The sequence below is a fragment of the Populus euphratica genome, unplaced genomic scaffold (genome assembly GCF_000495115.2).
Source record: "Populus euphratica unplaced genomic scaffold, PopEup_1.0 scaffold275.1, whole genome shotgun sequence".
Lineage (NCBI taxonomy): Eukaryota > Viridiplantae > Streptophyta > Magnoliopsida > Malpighiales > Salicaceae > Populus > Populus euphratica.
The window spans coordinates 70538-96078 of record NW_011500157.1 but is presented as its reverse complement, the minus strand read 5'-3'; the positions used below and the strand labels follow the sequence as shown (position 1 = coordinate 96078).

Below are 25541 nucleotides of genomic sequence, written 5' to 3'. Positions count from 1 at the left end.
AGTTTTTTTCTTCCTGTTGGTTTTTTTTCTTTGTTTTTTTAATTAATCTATTTAATTATCACACTTTTATGACACGACCTTGCAGCCAAACCCACATTCAAGACTCTTGGGTTCGGTGTTGTAGCCAGACCCGTAAGTTTAATATTATTATTAATATTATAAATATTACTCTTGGGTCAAGTATTGCAGCTAAACCAAAAGCTCTTAGGCATATCTTTGCAAAAAAACCCAATACTCTTAGATCTTAGCCTTTTTTTGATATTTTTTATGCAAGAAAAAAAATTAACCTGTGGCGTGTGTCTTTGTTTTTTATTTTTCTCTTTTTCTTTTTAAGCTTTTTACTGTGAATTGTACAGTACAATTCATAGTGAAAAAACTGATTCATAGTTAAAAAACTTATTCCTTTAGTTTTTTTTTTGTCTTTTTTTTTTTAATTTAGTTTCTTAATATTAAATTTTTTAAATTTAATTATCAGACTTTCATGAGATGGATCCTAGATTTGATAAATTAACCCAATTTATTTATATTTTTTTCTTTTTCTTCATTAATTTTTTTCTTCTTATTTATTTATCTAAGCTCTGTTAACTCCTGTCCCAATACAGTTTTTTCTTGCTTTTTTAATCCGTGGCTATTATCATTGGCTCTTTCAAATTATCATGTACCATTAGCCGTTGATTTTGGGAACTTCCCTGCTCCTGACTGGCTACTCTCTTGAATTATGCAGCTTTTTTAATGTTTTTGCTAGTCTTGACTGAACATTCCGATCACGTTGTGTTATTGTTTCATGCTAAATACTGTAAAGGAATATAGAAAAGGTATGAAGAAATCCGTCATCAGTTACCATATGAAAATGTTGGGATCTGAATGCAGAGTTTCAAATGAGAAAGATAGGGATGCAAGTAAAGACAGTTAGTTTACTGCAACACATACATCATCATTCCTTATCACTAGTTTCATATATTGTGTTTGTTTTCATATATTTCCTTAATTATCACTAGTTTATTCTGTAACTTGTGATAAGAAAAGATTCTCAGTTGATATAATATGTATAAAAAAAATGATAATAATAATAAAAAATAAAATGCATATCAACTTAATATTAAAAGCATATCCATTTTCAATAGTTATAGAAAGCTCAATTTAACTCTTAACGAAAACTCTATATATTTCTTTCCCTCACTCTTTTAGCATAACTTTTTAACTTTTAATAATATAGATATAAGGTGTGATGGTTTTGAAGAGGAGGTTAATTGAGGTGGTAAGAGAGAGGCAATTGTGACTGAAATGTTTTTTTATGTATTTTTTTTATTATGACATTTTAGATATTAAATTAATTATAGTCACAAAAATATTTTATAACTTGTTTGTTGAATGAATTATGTGCTTTTTATGCTATCATTAATAGTAGTATTTAAAATGTAATTTTTTAAATATAAAAGTAAAAGTACAATCATAGAATATTTCTCATAATTTTTCAAGGAAAAAAAAAACTAATCCACACCGACAATCGCCCCCAAAAACCCACCCATTTAGCTGCCCCGTCAAAAAACTAGGGTGAGCCGTGGCCCGTGGGCAGGGGGGCTGCAGTCTGCAACAGTGATGATACAAAATGCAATTATTGAAGGGAAAAGAGGGCATAGAAAAGAAAAGCCCTAAAACATAATGTAACACAACAGCAACAGCAGCAGAAGTAAGAAGTACTGTTTGAAATTAACTAACGGACGCACGACACCAAGCAGGTGGCTCCTCCTCTTTCTCTCTGGTTCTGGGACACATCGAGCGCTCTTTGTCGGAGACCAGAATTAAGAGAGGGTGCCGTGTCTCTGTTTCTGTTTTTTTTTTTTTTTTTTTTTTTTTTTTTTTTTTTTTTTTTTTTTTTTTTTTTTTTTTTTTTTCCAGCTTTTAATAATAACCCACTAAAAAATAAACTAAAACTCTCTAAAAATTCTGTCTTTGGACTCTTAGTTACTTAGAGACCAGCCTTAACCTGCACCCCGCTCTCTGCTTATCATACGCCACTCCTAATAAAAGTCTCTTGCATGACTTTGCTGTAGTGGGTTCTTTTCTTCTTGAATGTGAGTATCAAAATACCTTATTTTTACACATTTTATTTTGTCTTTACGACTTTCTTGTTTCTTTCTGTGTATCAAGTTGGGTAAAGATCCCCAGTTAATGTTTTTTTTTTTTCCTTAACTTCTGTCTGGGATTTACTGGGACTTAACGATTCATTTCTGATGTTCCTTTTTTTGTGGTTTATTAGGGTTTTATTGATGATCAGCTGGGGTTCAAGATTGTAGCTTTGCTTAATCAAGTTATTTCTTGAATCAGTTTTGACATAGTTAGGGTTTCCAATTGTGTGTTTCAATGCCATTATATTGATGGAAGAACAGCTCTTTCTCTCTTTAAAATTGAAAAATTGGGTTTTGTTATGCTCGTTAGTCTTAGGCAAGGTGAGGTGGTTGTTTCAGTGATGTGAAGTAGAGAGCTGTTCAGTTCATATCTGAAAAGGCTTGAAACTTCATGCATTTTATCAATATTAGTGTTATTGTTACGTTCCTGTTATAATTCTTGTAAAGTTCAAAATTTTATGTCGAGCATTAAGTAAGCCTTGCAATTGTAGTTTTTGATTGTGTGGTAGTTGTGAATGAAAAGTTGATTTGCATTTGTTGATACTGTTATAGGAAAGAGAGATTCTCGATATATCTGGATGGCGTGGACAGAGAATGATGCTGGTAGTGTGAGAGAGAAGGAACTGATTGAAGATAATGGTTTCTTGAAAGGATCACAGCCTTCAACTGGCACTAGTGGCTCTGCTGTTGTTTCATCTCCAGTGCAGAAGGGGTTTGAAGGGAAGGATGCACTTTCTTATGCCAATATTCTTCGGTCCAGAAATAAATTTGCAGATGCTCTTGCTCTTTACGAGAGTGTCCTGGAGAAAGATAGTGGAATTGTTGAGGCTTATATTGGAAAAGGAATATGCTTGCAGATGCAGAACATGGAAAGGCTTGCTTTTGATAGTTTTGCTGAAGCTATTAAGCTGGACCCAGAGAACGCGTGTGCCCTGACACATTGTGGTATACTGTACAAGGATGAGGGTCGTCTGTTAGAGGCTGCTGAGGTATGCTCATGCCAATTAATTCATCTTCTTCATGAGAAAAAAATATCAGTAAATAAGATGTCCATGGTAATCAGAAGTTAGTACACCCAGTAAGCTTGTATTATAATTTTTTTTACAGGTTGGATATAACTCTGTACTATGCAAATTGTAAAGTATTCGAATTGCAGTTTACAAGTACTATTTCTCCTTTGTTTAGGTGTTTTACTCTTGAATCATTTTGTAACTCATCACCATCTGCATATTAGATGCAATGAAAACGTGGATTGGTGATAGCTGATACTAATCACTAGTTTCTACATTCTTTGCATGATAAATTGGAACTGGGAGAGTTTATGGTCTGTGCTCATAGCCCAGCTGTCCATGCATGTTTATGGACTCAGACGGATGCCTCATCCTGCATGTGTTGAATGTAAAGCTAAAAGTAAATACTGTTCAGTTGAATAAAATAGATAATTTATTGTTTTTCTCTATTCTGTTGAGCGACACAAACTTTTAGTTCTCCTTTTGAGCTTCTGTATTTTCTTGTTACAAAATGTTCTGGGTAGCTAAGAAATTATGGTCTATCAAAGCCAGCCTGCGAGCTGCAATGCATAGGGATGTATTGACCATGTTTTAGCATAATATTGTTATGAATACCATTCTACAAGTATTGAAACTATGTCTTTGCAAATCATGTGTGTTTAACTGTTTATATATGAGCTGATCACACTCGGGCTTGTTTGGCTTTGCAACTATTTATGTTAAAAGTTGACTTGGAAGAATTTATTGATTTTTTTTTTGGTGTAGTCGTACCACAAGGCTCTGAAAGCTGATCTTTCATACAAGCCAGCTTCGGAGTGCCTAGCCATTGTTTTAACAGATCTTGGAAACAGCTTAAAGCTCTCTGGTAATACACAAGAGGGAATTCAAAAGTATTATGAAGCTCTTAAAGTAGATCCACACTATGCGGTAACTTAATGTCTTTAGTCATTCCCACTCCCAAAATTTTCTGCTTCAATGTTTGTTTTCCACTCTTCATGTATAAATAATGAGACTTCTTATGTGCAGCCTGCATATTATAACCTTGGTGTTGTATATTCTGAAATGATGCAATATGACACTGCCCTTAGTTGCTATGAGAAGGCTGCAATGGAGAGGCCCATGTATGCTGAAGCATATTGCAACATGGGTGTCATCTATAAAAACAGAGGTGACTTAGAATCAGCCATTGCCTGTTATGAGAGGTATCTCTACTGCTTATCGAACTATGCTTTTGGGTCCTGCATGTAAGGTGTATATGCCTTCGGTTTGCTCTGCCTCTGCTGATTTTTGTTGCTTAATTATATTGTTGTTACAGGTGTCTAGCTGTGTCACCAAACTTCGAGATTGCAAAGAATAATATGGCAATAGCATTGACAGATTTCGGAACAAAAGTGGGTTTTTCATCCTTCATGTTTAGTCTTTTGATAGCTGTGAACTCCCATTTGCAAAGTCTTTCTATAGATTCAGTTTGTTTTATTTACCGTCAGTTGTGTCAATGAGAAGCTCAAGTAGCTTGTCTTTTCATGAAAGTTTGTATTAGAATGTCCTTTTTCTTATGCGAGTTTGATTTTGGATTTAGTCATTTGTGTATTCAGGTTAAACTGGAGGGAGATATCAGCCAAGGTGTGGCATATTACAAAAAGGCTTTGTATTATAACTGGCACTATGCTGATGCCATGTATAATCTTGGTGTTGCTTATGGTGAAATGCTGAAGTTTGAGATGGTGAGTGATCTTTGGGAATTTTACCATGTTCTTGTCTATGCATGCATTTGTATGTCTGTTCCTCTCCCGCAATGAGATTCAGCAAATTTACAGCAGCTTGTAAACAAAGTTGAGTTTAGAATTTATTTTTCATTGATGCTAGGTTATATGTATAATTATACACGCACAAGTTTTGAGCTATTTTTATTTATTTTTTCATTACAGTAGTTTTATCATTCAGTGATTCAGTAAGTCTATTCTATTTGAGCAGGCAATTGTGTTCTATGAACTTGCTTTCAACTTCAATCCTCATTGTGCTGAGGCATGCAACAACTTAGGTGTAATATACAAAGACCGAGACAACCTTGATAAAGCTGTGGAGTGTTATCAGGCAAATTCTGATACTTTGTGCGGATTCTAAGTTCTCAGTCCTGTGTCTGTGGCTGAAACCATATTTGCCATTGTTTTTATTTTGCAGTTAGCTTTATCAATCAAACCAAACTTCTCACAGTCATTGAACAACCTTGGTGTTGTCTACACAGTCCAGGTCTGAGATGCAGTCATGCTTGATGCACTTTTTTTTATGTGATCATATGTCTGTCATGGTTGCTGACCAGATCCTTTCTGTTTTGTAGGGTAAAATGGATGCTGCTGCAAGCATGATTGAGAAAGCTATCATGGCAAATCCCACTTATGCTGAAGCATATAATAACTTAGGTCTCTCTCTCTCTCCCTCTCTCGCTCTCTTGCTCTCTCTTGTACACACATCTTTGTCCACATGCCCCCTTGTGAGAAAAAAAAAGGGTTACACTGTAAACTCTGATGAGTTGTTTCTGGGATGTTTATCAACTTCTGATGTAAGCATCTTACATTTTAATTGTACTGTGACGGTTTTCCTATTTTAAATTTGATTCCTGTAATATATGGAAACAGAACTCCCCCGAAAAAAAAGGATTTAATACTGTTTTTTTTCTTTTAATTATCATTTTGTTATCCTCTGTGTAGGAGTTCTTTATAGAGATGCTGGCAATATATCTATGGCCATTAGTGCTTATGAGCAATGCCTGGAGATAGATCCTGATTCTCGCAATGCAGGCCAGGTGCTTTCATTCTTTTGGTTACCTCAAGTTAATGCTAAATGCTTGTGAGTGCCGTCAGATGTCATAAATGTCAACAATGTCACTCCATATGTTCGCACTGGGACCACACCCCCACACCCCCCCCTTTTTTTTTAACTGGCTAGTGACATGAATAGACAATCTAGTTTAGATGTGGAAGGCATTAAATGGAGAAGGAATTGAACATGCTTTCTGAGAGATGAATGGGTTTATGTGCTGCGTTATGATTGTTGTCAAAGATGAAAACACGCTTCATATGATGTTCACTTGGTTTTATTGTTACGTACACATGCTTTACATTGGTTGTGTGGAATTATGCCTAACAGTAGGAGTTTGCTTCACCTTCTAGCTTCCTTTTTAAGAAAAACTAAATGATGTGAAATGTTAATTGGCTTAGTTAATGAAATGGTGTTTCTCCTTGGTAAAAAAGAAAAAAGATATGAAATTAATGATATGGTTTTTCTCCACATGTTCACTCATCAATGAAATTTTGTACTGTTTAAATGTCTTAGACACAGTCAGAGTTGATACCCAATCATCAAAATAGCTCATGTATTCATACACATTGTCTGTATGATGGGTGTCAGATCCTCTTTTTGTGTCATTGCTGTCTCTTAACTGTATTTATGAACTTTCAATGGCAGAATCGGTTGCTTGCAATGAACTACACAAATGAGGGACATGATGATAAGCTTTTTGAGGCTCATAGGTGGGTTTAGCTCCTATAGACTGGGAATCTTTTTTCATTCCAATCCTTTTTGAATCTTATGACGAGCTCACTGCCTTATACTCCTAATGAAGCCATTTAATGTTGTCTGTTCTTTTGGAAAATATTCTGAATCCTGATATGAGGTTTGGAAGACTACAAGCAAAACACCATCTTGATCTAAAATAATTTTTTTTCGAATAAAGAATTACATGTGTTGAAACATTTGAGGAAGAGCTTTATCAGCATTCAATTGAGAATGTTCTTTGTTATGTCAGTTTTATACCTTCTGTTCAGTGTAGATTTTAGCATTGAATGATATATCCACATCTGTAAGCTACTTCAATTGTATTTCCATCAACTTTTTACATTACAAGACTGTACTTTATTCTTTTTGGGCTTTAGAAATGATTTTTATTTTGGCATTTTCATCAAATTACATGGGTTATGGTATTATATTTTGCTTCTTGTTGCTTACATATAAATTAAATGCAATAATCTCATGTTGTGTTGTAAGTTCTTGACATTTCATAAACACTGCCAATTTTTATTTTTTTTATTTTTATTTTTACCTTTTAGCACTTAAAAATCTTTAAATTGAGTTTGGTGAGCCTTATCTGAAGTCAATTGCCTACATGCAGGGACTGGGGTAGGCGCTTTATGAGACTGTATCCACAGTACACTTCATGGGACAACCCAAAAGTTCCAGATAGACCTCTTGTGATTGGATATGTGTCTCCGGATTATTTTACTCATTCTGTATCTTATTTTATTGAGGCCCCTCTTGTCTATCATGACTATGCAAATTACAAGGTGGTTGTTTATTCAGCAGTTGTGAAGGTATGTATACATGGTTTGTTTCTGTTACTTGTTTATTGATTAGTTAGTCTACACAGTTGTGTAACTTTATAGATGCTGTTTGCCTCAATGTGGAGCTCGTGGTTTATTTTTTATAAAAAGAATCTGGTTTTAAACATAAGTGATGGTGAGAGATAGCTAATCTGTAGACAGGAATCTATTTGAAAGGCTAAAAGGAAATGGATCACCTGAGTTTCCAATGGTAGATTATTTGAGACATCCAGAAAGCGTGTCAACCTCTCTCCCCCTTCTGCCATTATTTCTTCATTGGTTCTTTGCTTTGTTGCTCACGAATGGCATTGCAATTATTTGGGGGTTATTTTGGATGGCACATTTAAGAACAGCTTATGCTGTACATGGTGCAGTGCTACTTCTGGTTTTAACTTTGATTCTAGGGCTTTAACTTTCTTGGTTATCACTTGTCACTTATGTTGCTGTTATTGCTGCCATTTTATGCACTTCCTTTATACCACCATTGCTCAGCATTATTGCCAACCATTAGGTACTATCTTCATTTGCAATTATTTGCCACTCTGATGGTCAGGTCCACAATCTGTAACATCCACACAACTACTCTGTGCACTGGATGCTAAACATCACCATGATTCCACGTAGTCTATATCACTCAATTGGAGCATTCTGTAGCATGCTTACAAATACCGCCAAGACATTCATGAGCTACTTTGTTGGTAATCTGGATTTTCCTTTTCTTGTAATTTCAGCCTGATGCAAAAACAAATAGGTTTAGGGAGAAAGTCTTAAAAAGGGGTGGGATGTGGAGGGATATATATGGGATTGATGAAAAGAAGGTTGCAATCATGGTCAGAGAAGATAAAGTTGACATACTGGTAGAACTCACTGGACATACAGCTAACAATAAGTTGGGAATGATGGCATGCCAACCAGCCCCTGTTCAGGTATGCCTCAAATTGTGTTTTTTTTTTTTTCTGTTTTTTTGGGAAAGAGTTTATTTATTTTTGTGTTGGAGTTCATTTCTTAATGCTATGGTTCTAATAATCCATTCATAGTATATCTGTGTTTAAGAAGTTGTATGTGCTCAATCCTTTATGTAAATAATGAGTGGTATATATTTTCTGTATAGGTTTTGGATTTATTGATTTCAGCAATCATTTTGCATTCAAAAGCCAGTTGGTCTATTGATTGTATTTTTGCTTATATATACGGCCACTTCTATGGATAGCACATTGAATTGTTGAGTCCATATTGGCTTTACATGTATTAGCACTTGAGATAGCTTGAAAAGGCCAGTCTTCTGTGCACTTCATACCTCCCTGCTGCAAATATGCTTCTATTTGGTTTAAAATTGTAAAAATACATACATTTGTAACTCATTTTCCTGAACCTCCAATAATGGGAATATTCTTTTTGGTCTGATGGTCGATAATGTGAGTATGAGGAACTTGTTAGATTTGTGATTGTAGGTGGCATGTGCACAGTTTCTTGAAGAGAGATATTGGAGTAATCCTGGTCATACAAATTTGTTAAAGTCTAGGATACTTTTTGATTGGTTCATCATTAGCATGTCATGGGTTGGAGATTCTAGAAACCATGAATAATTAGCTACAAAATTATAATTATAAATGGATGCTAAAGGCACAAAACTCTTATACAAATACCAAAAGAAAAGGACAAAAACTCAAGAAGCATTTAAAAATAGCTTAAATGTAGACAATAATAGCACATGCCAAAAATAAAAAAACCGTCAGTGCTGTGAATGTCTCAGATTCTGTTCCTTTTTGCCCAACTTAGATTTTTTTTTTTTCCATTTGAATTGTGCTAGTAAACACAGCTCACTGTGGGACTTTGTCTCTGACCTTTTACGGTTTGTCTTTATTTTAGGTGACTTGGATTGGCTACCCAAATACAACTGGCTTGCCTACCATTGATTACAGAATTACTGATTCATTCGCTGACCCTCCTGATACTAAACAAAAGTAGGCCCTCTTATTACTTTCTTAAAGTTATTTTTCTAAAATATAGCCCAGTAGAATGATTTATTTTATGTTATCTGTGCATGGTATGGTTGTTCAATGACAGGCATGTTGAGGAGTTGATCCGACTACCAGAATGCTTCCTTTGTTATATACCTTCACCAGAGGCTGGGCCTGTTGCTCCAACTCCTGCTCTTTCGAATGGCTTCATCACATTTGGTAGCTTCAATAATTTGGCAAAGGTATTGGCTACTTCTGTGATTAGAGAAGTAAACCACTATCTATACTGGAAAGATTATCCGAGTGCTTTGATATTTTGTTTCTTTATTTGCCCTTTTTTATGTTTCTTCACATTTCCCCCCCACAGATAACACCTAAGGTATTGCAAGTTTGGGCTAGGATACTCTGTGCAGTTCCAAACTCCCGCCTTGTGGTGAAATGCAAGCCATTTTGCTGCGATAGTGTTCGACAAAGATTCCTTACAATGTTGGAGCAGCTGGGGTTGGAACCACTGCATGTTGATCTTCTGCCTCTAATTCTTCTTAACCATGATCACATGCAAGCTTATTCTCTAATGGACATTAGGTATGATTGTCAGTTGTAATATACTTGCAACCACCTTTTGTTTGATCTTGAAGATGTTCAGAGAAGCAAAATATGCTCTTTATATGTTAGGTTGATACCTCTACTTCTATCACCTGTCTTCTGGGTTTATTTGCATTATTTAGATATACATACTTTTCTAGTACACTTCTGGTTTGGCATGTGAATCTTCTTTAGGGTTCTCTCTTATGTTATTTATATGATGTAGCTTGGATACTTTTCCATATGCTGGCACAACAACAACATGTGAATCTTTGTACATGGGAGTTCCATGCGTTACCATGGCTGGTGCTGTACATGCTCACAATGTTGGCGTGAGTCTTCTCAGCAATGTCGGTGAGGACCTTTCATTTCAACTTTTTATTTCAAGCCTATCTTAAATTACTGTGGATTTGTATGCCTCATTGCATTTGATGCCCTTGATTTTTCTGTTTACAAATTGCTTGTCTTGTGATCGAAAGTACAAAAGTAGGTTGAGAGTAAAAACTCTGCTTTGTGACAGTGGATAACCTTTTTAAAACCATGATTTTGTAAACTCAATACACTGGAAACCATGGTTTTGAAAGAGCTATGATTTGATGCTTTTTCAAAACCATGGTTATGAAAACTCAAATCCTTTAACAGAGCCAATATCAAAAGGGGAAAAAAGGAGGTCATCAACATGTGTGCCTGTTAAATCGAAAATGAAACATAGCTTTTGGATCTATACAAATCTTCTGGGATAAACTCTGCTGGAATGAGAATCCAATGTCACTTTGCACTGTGGTGATTCTAATGGTGTCATGGTATGCATTTCCCACCGCATCTGTGTTGTTTTTTAAGTTCACTGTTCACCAACAAATTTCATCTATGCTGCTTTCTGATATTTAAATTGTCATGATTAAGATTGAAGCCACTGGGTTGGAAATTTTATTAGCTTCTAAAATCTGAAGTATAATTTATTTGAAATGAACTGAAATGTTTTTGTGCATGCTTATGAAAATTTTCTTTTAGCCTTTTTTTAGCTTTGATTGAGGGTGTTCAGCTTGTTTTTAATTACTGTGGACGTTGTGACTGATTGTAATGCAGGGTTAGGACATCTTGTTGCAAAAAATGAAGAGGAATATGTTCAATCAGCACTGCAGCTGGCTTCAGACATTGCGGCTCTCTCGAACTTGAGGATGAGTCTCCGGGACCTTATGTCTAAATCTCCTGTTTGTGATGGACCAAATTTTACTCTTGGTTTAGAGACAGCATACCGGAACATGTGGCACAGATACTGTAAGGGTGATGCGCCATCTTTAAAGCAGATAGAATTGCTACAACAGCAGGAGGTTCCCAAGGAGGTACCTATCAAGAACACTGATTCAACAAGGATTACATCATCAAGAGATGGCCCTCCAGAATCCATCAAAGCAAATGGATTTAGTGCAGCCTCACTGCCCGAGGTCGATCATACTATAAACTTAGGCTAGCTGAGCTGAAAATAAATTATCCGGTGAGACACCAGGTGTCGAGACTGCCTGGAGTGCAGTGCTGCGTGATGGATAGAAACGTCAGCATGTATAATATCTGTAACTGTATCTCCTGGGATTTGAAGCTGGTATTGACTGAGGTGGCAATCCCCCGTTACTTTGCAGAGGGTCAATTTTTTTTGGTAAAGAAGTGGCAATTGTTTGGCAGTTTTACATTTCTTTGGACCAGAAAGAAATATAGTCAATTGGGAAGAGATGATTAGTAGGTATCTGTATCACATTTTTTCAAAGCTTGAATCATAGAAATTAGTGGTGGTTTGGCTCTTTAACGTTTAGACTTGAAAGCACTCCCAAAGCTTTAACCCTTGGGCTGGGCAGATCACCATACAGGGAGTTGTGGTTTCGTTCCAGCTGCTGTGTATGGACGTCAGTCTGTGATCTCTTAACTGTGAACATGGTGAAATACAGAAAAATATTAATACTGTGATTTACTGATCCAAATGTTGTTGCCTATTACAGCCAGATAGTTGTCAGGAGTGGGTAGTTCTTGAAAGCTAGTGGTCTGAGAATTTGTGAGCTCTTATCTTATTTTTGTTTCAGTTGAATCTATTGCATCATTTGTTGCTCCATTGCTTATCTATTATTATGGATGCCTCGGATCAAAATTTATTTGCCAAGAAACAATTTGTTCGGTTACCACTGGATAATTCTCTCGTCTCCTCCTTTTGGAGGAGGAACAGGGAGACTGGGTTATTTCCCGCACCTAAAAATCCTATATCTAGGCTGTATAAAACTTGTGTTATTAAATCCTGTATAATTGGTTAAAATTTGAAACTCGAGTTCTAAATTAAAAATTAAATTGGGAAAAAGCAAAGGAAACTTAAGTTAATCTTTGATTAATTTGCTAAATCTATAATTCCAGTTGTGAATTCTAATTTAATCATGAAAAAAAATTAATATTTGATTAAATCAAGAAAAAAAATTAAGAAAATATTATTAAATAATGAAATTGAATAAAATATATTTGGGTTGTTAAAAAATATATCCATGTACAGCCTTTTTTTTTTACTTTATATATATATATATAGCAGAAGAGGTATTATCGTTAGCTGAGTAATAGCCTAGATTTCGGTCAATACTATGGTGCCTGAAACAACATCCTTCATTAATACTTCAAAAAATAACAGACTTTGCTAAAGCTTATAAAATGGTACATCGTTGTAAACTTAACATCATTAGTTTTGCAGAAAAATGGCAGCAGACAGTGTTAGAAGGGGCAAGTAAACAGAAGGAAAATAAAAGGTACTTCAGGACCTACATTTCATCACATTCTGATTGCCAGCTTTCTTTCATCATTGTTTTTCTTCTGCTAATGTAGGCAATCCAATTGCTACGTTTCATCATATTTTTTTATCGATACAAAAAGTACTGAAAAGAACCAGTTGCTGCAGGCTTCTGATACTGGAAACAGATCATCTGCCTTCATAATTGCCATGTAGTGCTAATCTTTGACAGATGCCCGCAGTATCTTCACATCATGGATAGGCCTGTGTTCGGAAAGAGTGTCATACATGGAGTGATTCAAACATCAAGTGGAGTGTAACAATTATAACCAATGAAAATGGAATTACCAGGAAAATATTAAAAAATAATAACAACAAAGAAAGTTTTTACCTATCATTATTGTCAGTTTGGACACTACCGAGTCTCTTGATTATTTCCATTCCCCTGCATACTCTTCCAAAAATGGTGTGCTTTCCTGGATAATGATATAAAGCAGACGAAGCATTATAACAACAGTGGGATATATGGGCCTGGAATAGGAAATAAACAATGGAAAAGCAAACAATTCGATAACTTCAATGTCCAAAATACTCCAATTGAAATCTGATTTCAGCCAAACCACAGGACTCATTGTTGCTAACTTGAACTTTGGATCAATCAGGCTTCTTGGTGACAATAATTGGAGCTTCAAAACACTTTCAAAACAAGAATGATGCCATTATTTAGTTTCTGGGATCTTTGCTTTCCTACGCAAGCTTAGAAACTCTACTGCATCGTAGATACAGTGACAAGATTAAAATCAATGAAGGATATAAAAGTGATCCAAATTGGTGACAAGATTAGCATTCTCTGATTAGCATCCTTGAAATTTGACCATGATATGAAAGGGGAGACGGGTGTTGATTAAGTACAATACCAAGTCCATAACTGCTGGATCTGAGATCCAAGTTTCACTATTCTCAAAACTATTCATTTATCATATTATTGTGTAGGTCACAAGCCAATCTAACAAAGTCCACGAGTCAACAATTTTCTAACAAAAAAAAAAAATATAAACCATTCGAACAAACAGAGGAATAAAATTACCATCTAGAGATGGAGTCGGCGACAAAGTGATGAAAAATTGGCTTCCATTAGTATTTGGACCAGCATTTGCCATAGATAAGATCCCAGCTCCAGTGTGCTTTAACTCGGGGTTTATCTCATCCTCAAACTTATCACTATAATTCACAACATCAAAATCCATTCTTTTTAAGCAATTGTAAAAAGAAAAAGAAAAAGAAGAAGAAGAAGCAAGCAAGCACATTAGAACCAAACAAAGCCCTACACAATCAAACTAACCCATAAATGGATTTTCCACCTCTTCCAGTTCCTGTTGGATCCCCACCTTGCACTATAAAATCCTACTCCAAAAACCCACCAAGAATTATAAAAAAAACACAAAAAAAAAGACACAAAGGCCTCTTAATTCCAATAAAACAAAACATGAGCCAGTCTTTATATTTATAGTACCTTAATAATGCGGTGAAATTTAACGTTTTCATAATAACCTCGACGAGATAATTCAAGAAAGTTCCTGCAAGTTCTTGGTGCGTGCTTGTAGTATAACTGTCCATCACCAAAAAGAATAAAATTAAAAAGTGGTACGAAATAATAAGAAAATAAAAAGGGTAGAGAGAGAGAGAGAGAGAGAGAGAGAGAGAGAGACACCTCAACAGTGAAAGGACCCATTGATGTCTCCAGAGTTACCTCTGGAGCTCCACCTTCAGCATCCGCCGTCATCTTTCCGCACAAAATTCTCAGGGAGATCGCGATAATGGAGTTTTTCAGTTCTCACTCGGTTATCCAGCTTTTAAACTGGGCATCATTGTTCGGATTCGGGCTATAAATTAATTAATGGGCTAAGCCATAAGGGGACCAGCTCTCAGATGTTGTTAAGAGAAAGCATGAATTGTTGGCCCAAGAAAGGCTGGTCTCACCATTTATTTTTATTTTTTCACGAGGATAATTGCTTTCTATAGCTTTACTAAGATTTGCCTGGTATATTTATTATAAATTCATTTAAATGGTTTCTTAAAAACTTATTCCCTACAAAAAATAAAAAAATAATTTTTTTATTAATCAATCAATCAATAATAATAATAATAATAATTTGATTTAAATAAAATATTGTTATAATTTTTTTTAAGCAAAAGTTAACATCTTTTAACTTTATTATTGATTCTAACTACATCATTATGATATTTTTATTGAAAAGAAGTGATTTGAGGCCTTCTTTATCAACATATTCTTAATTTAATTTATTTTTATTGTAAATTATTCATCAAATATACATTTTGATTTGTAATTTGAAAATAAAATTATTTTTTTTCGAATCATTTATTACTAAAAATTAATTTTAAGAAAACATCTATAATAAAAATGAGATATTCTTCAAAAAAAAATATTTATCTAACATAAAATATAAATTTTAGATAATAATATAAAAAATATAAGCCATTTAAATACAATTACAAAGCTACATCTCCGAATAATAATAATGGTATTTATATATTATGTTTCTTTACATCTATATAATATTCATTATCTAACAAGTATATAAATTAAATAATTATATTTTATTTTAAAGTATAATTTATTATTTAACTTAATATATATATATATATATTTATTAGATTTGAATGGAGTTTAATAATATTTATTGCATATTTAATACACATCTGACAAAATAACTACAAAAAAAATCTCAATCGTCAACTTTAGTCTGAGTAATGAAACTATTTAAAAAATAATAATATTTATTTGTTATTTATTGGGACTCGGAAGAAGTTGTCACCCCTGCTCCAAAAACATATTCCCGGTTTTATAAATGGAAACAAAATAACAAAGGATGTATATCAACGTTTCTCTGGCCTTGAGGGACTAAACTAAAATTTCCAACAAATTGTGATTGCTGCCGTTTCGATACGGGCAGCGGCAGAAGCTCGAAGGTGGTGGTGTAATTTGTCGATGAGGAGAGGAATAGTCAGGCTACCATAAAACCCGCCAAGCTTAAGTGGGTTATTCAGGTAAGCCTGCAATGTTTGAAACTGGGTTCCACGGCGTCATAAAACGCGCGGTTGTAATTGGAAATGGATTCGCAGGCGCCGAGAACCAATGCATCGGCCTTCTTCGCGCTCTTGGCCTTTCCTCTCGCTATTCTCTATATGTAAAACTCCAATCCCCTCACTCCTTTGATCCCTTCTCGTACGACTCCTCATGGTAAATAATTAACACCTATAATTTGTGCAGCGAGTTATGAGGCCAAGAGGGACAGTTAATGAGTGGTTGCATTGGCTGCCAGTTTCTGTGCACAAGAAAGTGGACAATGTTATAAGAAGAATCTATGATGATTCGAGGTGTTTTCTAGGGAAAAAGGTGATGCCTGTTTTGGTTGAAAATGGTGGGAAGAATGCAGGGTTGTTAGATGTATTGGAAGCTGATGCAAATCAGATTGCCAAAATGGCTCGTGATACATTTGATAGGTATGTATGTATATAATTTTCTTGGAATCCTTCATTTATTTTAGATTGTTAAGTAGAGTAATGCACTTGAAATCAGTATATTTGATCTTTTTAAGGAAACCCATGAAGGGAATGGGTTTTGTATGCTCATAATATGAATTTATGTAATTAATTTGTTAGCTATGTTGGTGTTTTTAGTGATTATAGGTTCTAGAAATGGTAGTTCATCATTTAACGATTGCTTATTGTTTTCTTTTAATTCAGGGATGGTCCATTATTGGTGGTTGCGTCTGGAAGGGACACCATTTCTGTTGCAAGCTCTATAAGACAGTTAGCTTCAGAGAATGTTTTTGTGGTTCAGGTTGTAGCTTAATTTATCCATCATGGGTCTTATTATTTGTATTATATTTTGCATGTGATGATATTTGTCTTGAAATAGAGTCATGCAGTTTGGTGTTTGAGGAATTGATTTCATGGATCCCTTTTCCTTTTGTTTCTTCTATTTGTTAAATTAGACAAAGGGTTCTCTTTTCTATTTATTTGCTGTGATGTTTCATTTAAATTTTCACTGAAATGCAACAGATACAACATCCAAGGTTGAATCTGAATAGGTTCGATTTGGTGATTACCCCTTGTCATGATTATTATCCGTTGACTCCTGAAGCTCAGGAGCAAATCCCCTGGTTTCTTCGCAGTTGGATAACTCCACGTGAACCACCAGACAGCAATGTGGTATTTGTTCTGGTTACTGAAATGCTTTCTTAGATGGGTTCAGCAAATGAAAATAAAATTGGATAGCTTTGGACTGTTAAGTTACTTTTGTAGTTAGTTGTTAAAATGCTATACGAAACTTATGGATTTGGGATTTTGGATCTCTCAGGTTCTCACTGTTGGAGCTCTTCATCAGGCTGATTCAGCTGCACTGAGGATTGCTGCTTCTCTCTGGCATGATGAATTGGCACTGCTTCCGAAGCCCATGCTTGTTGTCAACATTGGAGGGCCTACTAGTAAAATGCTGTGCATATGTGTTTATTATTTGCATGCTCTCATTTTTGGAACATTCTTTTTGGAATTCCTCATTTTTTGTCAATTTCTTCAGATAAATTTTGTTTAGTGTATGTTAATATATCCAGGAATGACATGACATGACATCGATCAAGAGATTGGTTGACTTCTTTATATGTAGAAGACTAATTTTCACCTTAGAAAAGTTATCTGTAGGTGCATTATTTTGAGAATATTCTTGATCTGGCATTCCTGACCACCTCTTGTTAGATTTTGTGTTGTTGTGGCATTCCTGACCACCTCCTTGTTAGATGATGTTGTTGTTGTTGTTGTTCTTGTGGAACCAATAAAGACATAAAAAGGGAGGAAGATACCATTCAACTGCAACAGTAATCAGAAAAATGACATTGCGGTCAAAAACTGCAGTTTTCTTGTTGCTGTTCTGATCCAAAATGTCCTTTTGTACATGATAGAAGAATGATTTCCGCTATGAGATTATTTCTTTTTTCCACTTTCTATGCAAATCCTGGTGTTTTACTACTTGCTGTAAACAACTAATTTAGGTGTTTCTTCAGTATATCAAGGAAATAATTGGAATAAGTGGAGCGAGGGATGATGATTCTTTGTTCAGCTCTACTCTGGTTAACTATTACACATGCAAACCTGGGTGTGAGCAACCCAATTCATATCATTACATCTGATGTAACTCACAGTAGTTAGAATTTGAGTGGAGCTTGTTTGGATAGATGGGTGATATACTGCATATAAAGGGGGGTTTGGTCGTGTAGAAAGAGAGTTTTGCGAGCACATGAATATTTTTTTGGGAATGCTAGAGTCTGCTGCAGAATTTTGTGTTTGTGCATTGTTGCTCAATTTTTTTCCTCATACATTAAGTCATGGAATTTGTTAGGAATGTCTTTTCTGTTGCCACTAAATTACTGTGACATCATGTGGCACGTAAAACTAAATTTTTGATATCATGGCAACTTTGATATCTAGAATTTCATCTGCTGATATATAATACCTGAAAGAGTCACTTAGTTGTTTGAGTGAACTATATTTTCTTCATCATGTAGTGGTTGATTCAAGTTTTTACCTGATTATATAAAAGTTCTTTATCTCAGTTTCTTGTTTTACTAACAGGAAACTGTCAGTATGGTGAAGATCTTGCAAAGCAATTGACAGAAATGCTGCGAAATGTTCTTTGGAGTTGTGGGAGCCTTAGAATATCTTTTTCTAGAAGAACCCCTGAGAAGGTTTAAATTCTTTAAGCAATTTCTTGTGCTGATTCTTTTGATTAGTGCTAATTTGCCATGTCTTGGCATGTATTGGCAGGTGTCCAAGATTCTATTGAAAGAATTTAGTGCAAACCGTAAGGTTTACATTTGGGATGGTAGAGGTAAGACGTAGCTGTAACCTGAGAGGATATCTTCAGTCTTCTCCCACATGGTGCAGTTTTTATAGTAGGCAAGAATTACTCATCCAATGATAACTGCTTAGGTCCAAATCCACATATGGGGCATCTAGCTTGGGCCGATGCTTTTGTAATAACGGCTGATTCAGTAAGCATGTTGAGTGAGGCCTGCAGCACTGGGTAATGCATGTGGATGAATCTCTAGGCATTGCTTATAGTGCTGTTTTATACTGAAGTTCATGTGCTCATATAAATTTGGTTTGTGCTGCAGGAAACCCGTCTATGTTGTAGGAGCTGAACGGTGTACATGGAAGTTTGCTGAATTCCAGAAGAGTTTACATGAAAGGGGAGTGGTTAGACCATTCACTGGCAAAGAATATGTATGTAGCCAGCTTTCTCATGATGACCAGGTTCTCTGCTGCTGTTTTACATAGTGAAAAAAGCAAACATATCACTTGAAGAAAATTGTGTTTTTTTCTTTGAATTTTGCTAACGTGTTATCCATGATTAGCAATGAATGCAAAATCATGTATCATTTTTGGTAGTGGAGTGAGCCATCTGGGCTGCTGAACAAACAATTGTAAATCACACCACACCAGTGCTGAACAAAGTTGACATTAATTTTACTGATTTATCGTTTTACAGATATCCGAGACCTGGAGCTACCCTCCACTGAATGACTCTGCAGAGGCTGCAAGTCGGGTGATTGAGGCACTTTCCAAGCGTGGATGGATCACACATGCTCGATGGGTTTTCTAGTCTCAGGCATGAGCATAATGAAGTTCACACAGTGCATAAAATTCTCTGCATAGTCCACACTTGCTCAATTGTTGACCTGCTTGTTAAGATACAACAGGCTGCATTCACAGAGAATTGCCAAATTGCACTCATTGTAAAAGTAAAACTAATTCTTTCAGTTGATTTTACTCTACCTTCTTTGTCTGATAGGTTTTAGTTTTCAGAAGAGCCTTACAAGTCGCTATGTGATCGCAGTACAGAAGTGCTGCATGGAATACAAAAACAGTCACAAATCAATTGTACTACATTGTAATTAAAGAAGAAGGCGGAAGAGTATAAAGTTTTTCACTGCTATAAAATCAATCGTACCACTCGATCTGGATGGTTAGCGAACCTGATTTTGCTATCCCATTATAGTTCGTTGCTAAACTTCAAACAATACCAATCACTTAAAAGAGCAGAAGGTGAATTTAGTATCGCGTTTATGCAGTGAAATTATGCAGCACAACAGAGATTTTACTATATCAGTTTAACATGGAGAGGGGAAAACACTAGGCATTTAGACAATTTTTCATTATTCTGGAAATGCGAAGTTTCAGATTCACGTCACCAAAGCATGCACGGGCATTGGCCTGCATGGCTTACGGCATTATTGGCAAAACGATGACCTAATTTACAGCAAAAGTGGCCCATAATTTGACCTATCACCACAACGCTAATCTTACCCTGCTTTTTGCATAACCTGGTATCGCAAAAAAAAAAAAAAAAACAATGATCTGAAGCTGGTGGCAAAGATCTGTACCTTCAAATGAAAAGGTTGCTGCATGTGTGGTTTGGTTGGGTGATTTAAAGAAATTACATATTAGTCATGGCAAATTAAGTATTTAATTAATATTTATGCTATGGTATTTTATAGATCCCCACTTCTCATCTTTTCAATGTAAATAAACCAAGGCATAGCTCAGGATATCACAAGTATCAAATTAAAAAAGACTCTAGGATCACTATGGCCACCGCTGATTATCAAGATCTTTGACAAACACAAATGACTTGGAGATCCCATCATTTTTAATAAAGATTTTTAATCAAGAAGTGTTAACTGATCTGGTGTCAGTGTTATTTGTTCGGTTGACTTTCATTTTTCGAAGAAGAACTACCTAATCTTGATGTCCATGCTCATGCATCACCTTTCCGGTTGACTTTCATTTTTCGAAAAACTACTACCTAATCTTGATGTCCATGCTCATGCATCACCTTTCTACTTGCTTTCTTATAGAGCCTGATCATGTGGAATATAGTTAGCAACAACTCCTCTTAGTTTTAGGTATAGACTTATTCCGGTTAACTCTTGTGTAGATCTCTATATAAGGTTCATTCATCCAGCCATTTCCATCAAAACAGCTTCGAGTCTCTCACCCACTAATTTCTCATATCACAACCTTGACCAGTCTTCCACTCTCTACAGGGATTAAAAAAAAAAGATGGGGGGGTCAACAGAAATTGATATGCCAGAGTCAAGCTCTGTTTCTAAAGGAAAAGCACCTCTCATAGCTGCTCCCATGAATGAAAACGGAGGATACAAGAAGGGAATCGCCATATTCGACTTGATTCTTAGGCTGGCTGCTATAGTGACTGCTCTAGCAGCTGCCGCTTCCATGGGGACTAGTGATGAAACTCTTCCATTCTTCACTCAATCCTTCCAGTTCCAAGCTAGCTATGATGATCTTCCCACTTTCCAGTATGTGCTTTCACCTCTTACTTCAAATAGTAGCTAGGGATAGTATAATTTTAGTGTAATTGGCTTAGAATTCTTACACATAACACCGTCTGTTTTTGGCATAATGCTAGTTACAAAACGTTGATGAAATAAACATGGTAACACATTTAGAAGGCATGGAGATCTCTAAAGGAATTCTAAGGCATCTATGGTTGCAGGTTTTTCGTCATTGCAATGGCAATAGTTGGTGGCTACCTTGTCCTTTCACTTCCATTCTCCATTGTGGCTATTGTCCGCCCGCATGCTGCTGGACCAAGGCTCCTGCTCATTATTTTGGACACTGTAAGCTCTCTTAATGCTGTGAAATCAACATCTCACAGTGAAATCTCAAATCCTCAACTCATTGTAACAAAAAAAAAATCTCTACCCTTTTCTCGCAGGTGGCACTGTCTCTAAACACTGCTGCTGGTGCTGCAGCCGCTGCCATAGTCTACTTGGCCCACAATGGCAACTCGAGCACAAATTGGCTTGCTATCTGCCTACAGTATGGTGATTTCTGCCGGAAAAATAGTGGAGCTGTGGTGGCATCGTTCATCACCGTTGTCATCTTCGTGTTTTTGCTTGTGCTGTCAGCTTTCGCTCTGCGAAGGCATTAAGAGAAGAAAGAGCAGAGCTTGTTTGGTGTTCATATTGTTAATTTATTATCATTGTCAACGTTGTTATTGTGTAATCATGAGATTAATCATTTGGGTAGTGTCACTTGGTTGAATCTTGGCTTAAATCAGAATGTACGCCTCCTACCTCTACCAGATTGGTGTTATCTTCATGGCTGCAGCAAGGTTTGATCAATATATTGTTTTTCAAAGGATACTTTCTGCTCAACAGCTCAAACATCATTGCTTATTATAAAAATTATACAAATTACATAACACTTGAAGACACAAGGTCAAAGAAAGCAAATAAATGAAATGACTTCAATATCTAACCAAGAACATGGATCATCGTCGACCTGTCCCTCTGCATAAACAGAAATGCTAAATATATAACCATGCTCAGCACAGCGAGATGAGTAACTCCTGTCCAGCTCTGATCTCACCTCCAATTCCGTAACATATCTTAAATATGATTCTTTTAATTCAGTTATTGAAATATAATTGTCTTATTAAAACAGCTTAGTGAGATATTGAACATCCGTGACGTGACAGAGGTGAGAAAATCATAATCCAAGTAACATTTAACCCTCATAATTATAATCTTAAACCACCAACACAACGTTTATCTCGAGTATCATGAAAGATTAAAATGGCCTTATCAGATAAATTTATGAATCTTTTATATATAAAAAAATTAATTAGGTGAGGCTTACACTAATAAATTATGACAACATCGCGTTTCCCAATTCCACACTATAGTATTTCTCTCGGCGTACTGTCTAAGGAATAATGTTTTTTTTTTTATGCTGATAATTACATTTTATTCTCTATTTTTCTTAAATGTTTATATATATTTAATCCCTATAGCTTTACGTATTTGTGTTTTGATTTTAAAATTTATTTTTCTGATGTTTCAATCCATGTAAGTTGAGAAAGAAGCAATAAAGTTACCAGGAAAAAAAAAATGAAAGAAAGAAAGAGGAGAGAGTCTTGTTTGGACCCCTTTCCAGCCATAAAAAAACCAATTTTGATATCAATAATTTTATCTTAAAAATGAAAGTTTGATGTAGGTTGAACTTTAAAGAAAAATATAAATTAAAATTCAAAATATCTTTTTTGTTCAGTTTGATTTTAAGTTTTTAAATTAACTTAAAAGTGTTTTGGGATTGCAAATAGGATTATCAACATTTAAACATGCAAGAAAAAAGTACATCATAATTTAAAATATTTTTTTATTTAATTTGATTTTAGATTTTTAGACGGATTAAAAAGTGTTATAGGATTTGAAATAACGTCATTAACCTTTAAAAATACAAGGAAAAAGTAGAACAAAATTCAAAATATTTTTTTATTCAATTTAATTTTAAATTTTTAGACTAACTAGAAGATATTTTTAGGATTGAAAATAAGGTTATTAACCTTTAAACATGCACTACACCATTAAATAATTTTATCAACGGATTCATTCTATCGGTGTAAGCCACATAATTCATCGGCAATAATATTACCGACGGAATCCGTTTGTTGAAATATTTATCGTCGGCAATTCACTGTTCCGTCACTAATTCTATCGGCAATTAAAAAAACAAACACCGATTAAACATCGATGACATTATAGATGGGAGAAGCATGCCAAAAAATAATTCTTGTGAGAACTTTACTAATAGACGTATTCTGTTTGTATTTTCAACGATAATCAATGACGGACTAGTCGTTGGTGATTATGGCATAGACATTAAATATTTTAGAACTCTCTATAAAATATTGACAAATATAGTCCATCGATAATATCAATGATAAACACTGATGCAATATATTCGTCAGTGATTATTGCATGGATGATAATTTTTTTGCAACTCTCGGTAAAATACTGACGATCTGGTTTCGTTTGTAAGGTCATCAGTATTGATTTAAAATATTTTTTTAAAAATTATTTATGAATAATAAAAAACTAATTAACCAAATAAAATTGCATTAAACATTAAAAATATAAAAATAATGTTAAATAATATTCATTTAAATATTCATTACAAATTTATTGTGTTTCAAAAACAAAATTAAACTATAATAACGGTGAAGTTAGAGGAGAAGGAGGAGGCTAATTGTTTCTGAAACCGTACAACCAAAAAGGGGTTACAGATGTACCATCACCCATCATTGATCTAATCTCCATGATCATTTGATGGAGCTGATCATAATCCGTCGAGAGTCGTTCATATTGTTGTTTTAAGGCCATGAACTCCGGAGACTGGGTACTTGATGTTGATAGAAAGCTTTTAACGGTTGAGACACTACAGGCCATCTACAAGCTTTCGGTCGTAGTGTTGGAGATCCCATAGACTCGATTTTTATTGGGTCCACTAGATGATTCTACCTCCATCCATAAATCCAGATGGGTCGAATGATCATCCACATATCTCTCCCTTAACAAGCTAATATATCTTTTGATTTTTTTAAAAAAATTATTATATTCAATTCAAGAAAATAATAACTTACAAAATAAAACGATTGAATGAACACACCACGAAGTGTTTAGCACGATTATCCATAAGCTATCGCAACCTCTTTTGACAGTCTTAACTCCGCAAGTGCGTTTCTACAAATAACTCCATTGGGCTTGGCTCATGATATGACCAAAAGATTGATGTCTTCTCCCAAGTACAGGAGTATTGAAGTAATAAATAACATGGCAAAACCATGGTCGAACTACAGGGAAGTTAACTATATAAATTATAAATAATAATAATGATGGTGATGGTGATGAATTGAAAATGACTTTGAGATGTAAGATTAATGTAAGGATAAAATAATTATCAAGGTTAGAGGATCCACTAATGGTATTTCAAACAAGTATAGTATATAATCTTTTTTTTACTCAACTGGAAACCATACATAAAGGAGGTTCTAATCGGATTATAAATGGTTAACATGATTACATGAGTTATCTTATTTGAATAATGCTAATACTTGTAAATGTTGTTAAGTATTCATGATTATAACTTATGTTAACAACAAATCAAGTTCCTTTCATAACACAGGTGTAGGTCATACGGTTGATCTATGAAAGTGTTAAGTATTTGTTGTATCAAGTGTTATACAACATAAATCTAGATTAACCATTTAATAAGCAAAGTATTAAGAGTGAATAAGATAACAAAAATAAAATATGTTAGTATCAAACATTAAAATCCATGTTGAACAAGATAACCTTTTCATCTTGACATAATAAACTTAACTAAACATAATGAAAAAAAAAAAAAAAATAAACAAACAAAATAAGAATATAAATAAGATAAAGTTAACTAAATTAAAAAAAATAAAAAGCATAAATAAGATATTAATGAAAGCAAAATTTAAACATTACAAAAATACAAAGAGAAAGAGCAAGAACATGATCTTGATTTAAAAACCAAGATACTTAAATGTATGACAAATGCCTCCTTTTATAGGTCAAAATTAAAAACTATTGATTTATTGACTAATTATCAAGTGGGTGGCCATATCTTGACTTGGTGACAATCCTTTTCTTTTTGTCTGAACAAAGCATTATTGCTAATGTCAAAATTCAAACAAACTTGAATCATGAAAGTTCTAAAAATTTGTCTCAGCTTTCTAACAAAAAAATTGAGGTCATTTGGATTTCTAAAATTAAAGATATGGGTTGAACACTAAACATTGTCTAGGTTGTAGAACA

The 25541-nt window shown here is 34.7% G+C and overlaps 4 protein-coding genes across 11 annotated transcripts; 3 read left to right on the top strand and 1 right to left on the bottom strand.

Moving 5' to 3' along the window:
- The first annotated feature begins 1574 nt into the window (after positions 1 to 1574).
- LOC105111121 (probable UDP-N-acetylglucosamine--peptide N-acetylglucosaminyltransferase SPINDLY) lies at positions 1575 to 12160 on the top strand. 5 transcript variants are annotated; one of them, XM_011006392.1, is made up of 19 exons: positions 1886 to 2075; positions 2261 to 2311; positions 2682 to 3118; positions 3905 to 4066; positions 4166 to 4341; positions 4455 to 4530; positions 4735 to 4863; positions 5114 to 5233; positions 5321 to 5389; positions 5478 to 5559; positions 5848 to 5942; positions 6605 to 6669; positions 7308 to 7506; positions 8247 to 8441; positions 9385 to 9479; positions 9583 to 9718; positions 9844 to 10061; positions 10288 to 10415; positions 11148 to 12160. In XM_011006392.1, exons 3-19 carry the CDS (start codon positions 2708 to 2710, stop codon positions 11531 to 11533), a joined length of 2742 nt encoding a protein of 913 aa, XP_011004694.1. In that variant the 5' UTR covers positions 1886 to 2075; positions 2261 to 2311; positions 2682 to 2707; the 3' UTR covers positions 11534 to 12160. The 5 variants fall into 5 exon arrangements, with proteins under 5 accessions (XP_011004695.1, XP_011004694.1, XP_011004693.1 ...); XM_011006391.1 differs by having other exon boundaries at positions 2261 to 2338; XM_011006393.1 differs by lacking the exons at positions 1886 to 2075; positions 2261 to 2311 and adding an exon at positions 1575 to 1739.
- Positions 12161 to 12677: 517 nt separating this feature from the next.
- LOC105111120 (Cyclophilin-like peptidyl-prolyl cis-trans isomerase family protein) lies at positions 12678 to 14657 on the bottom strand. The gene is made up of 6 exons (XM_011006387.1): positions 14528 to 14657; positions 14330 to 14425; positions 14159 to 14220; positions 13904 to 14037; positions 13208 to 13292; positions 12678 to 13080 (listed from the first exon to the last, which is right to left on the bottom strand). The coding sequence occupies exons 1-6, from the start codon at positions 14597 to 14599 to the stop codon at positions 13035 to 13037; spliced, it is 495 nt and encodes a 164-aa protein (XP_011004689.1). The 5' UTR covers positions 14600 to 14657; the 3' UTR covers positions 12678 to 13034.
- Positions 14658 to 15686: 1029 nt separating this feature from the next.
- Positions 15687 to 19836, top strand: LOC105111118 (mitochondrial fission protein ELM1). Of its 4 annotated transcripts, XM_011006386.1 has the most exons (11): positions 15687 to 15885; positions 15961 to 16025; positions 16109 to 16341; positions 16585 to 16681; positions 16903 to 17052; positions 17201 to 17327; positions 18469 to 18581; positions 18661 to 18724; positions 18826 to 18919; positions 19011 to 19149; positions 19385 to 19836. In XM_011006386.1, exons 3-11 carry the CDS (start codon positions 16115 to 16117, stop codon positions 19496 to 19498), a joined length of 1125 nt encoding a protein of 374 aa, XP_011004688.1. In that variant the 5' UTR covers positions 15687 to 15885; positions 15961 to 16025; positions 16109 to 16114; the 3' UTR covers positions 19499 to 19836. The 4 variants fall into 4 exon arrangements, with proteins under 4 accessions (XP_011004688.1, XP_011004686.1, XP_011004685.1 ...); XM_011006384.1 differs by having other exon boundaries at positions 15687 to 16025; positions 19011 to 19119; XM_011006383.1 differs by having other exon boundaries at positions 15687 to 16025.
- Positions 19837 to 20919: 1083 nt separating this feature from the next.
- On the top strand, positions 20920 to 21937 carry LOC105111117 (casparian strip membrane protein 2-like). Its single transcript, XM_011006382.1, has 3 exons — positions 20920 to 21215; positions 21413 to 21536; positions 21635 to 21937. The coding sequence occupies exons 1-3, from the start codon at positions 20959 to 20961 to the stop codon at positions 21848 to 21850; spliced, it is 597 nt and encodes a 198-aa protein (XP_011004684.1). The 5' UTR covers positions 20920 to 20958; the 3' UTR covers positions 21851 to 21937.
- Positions 21938 to 25541: the final 3604 nt, after the last annotated feature.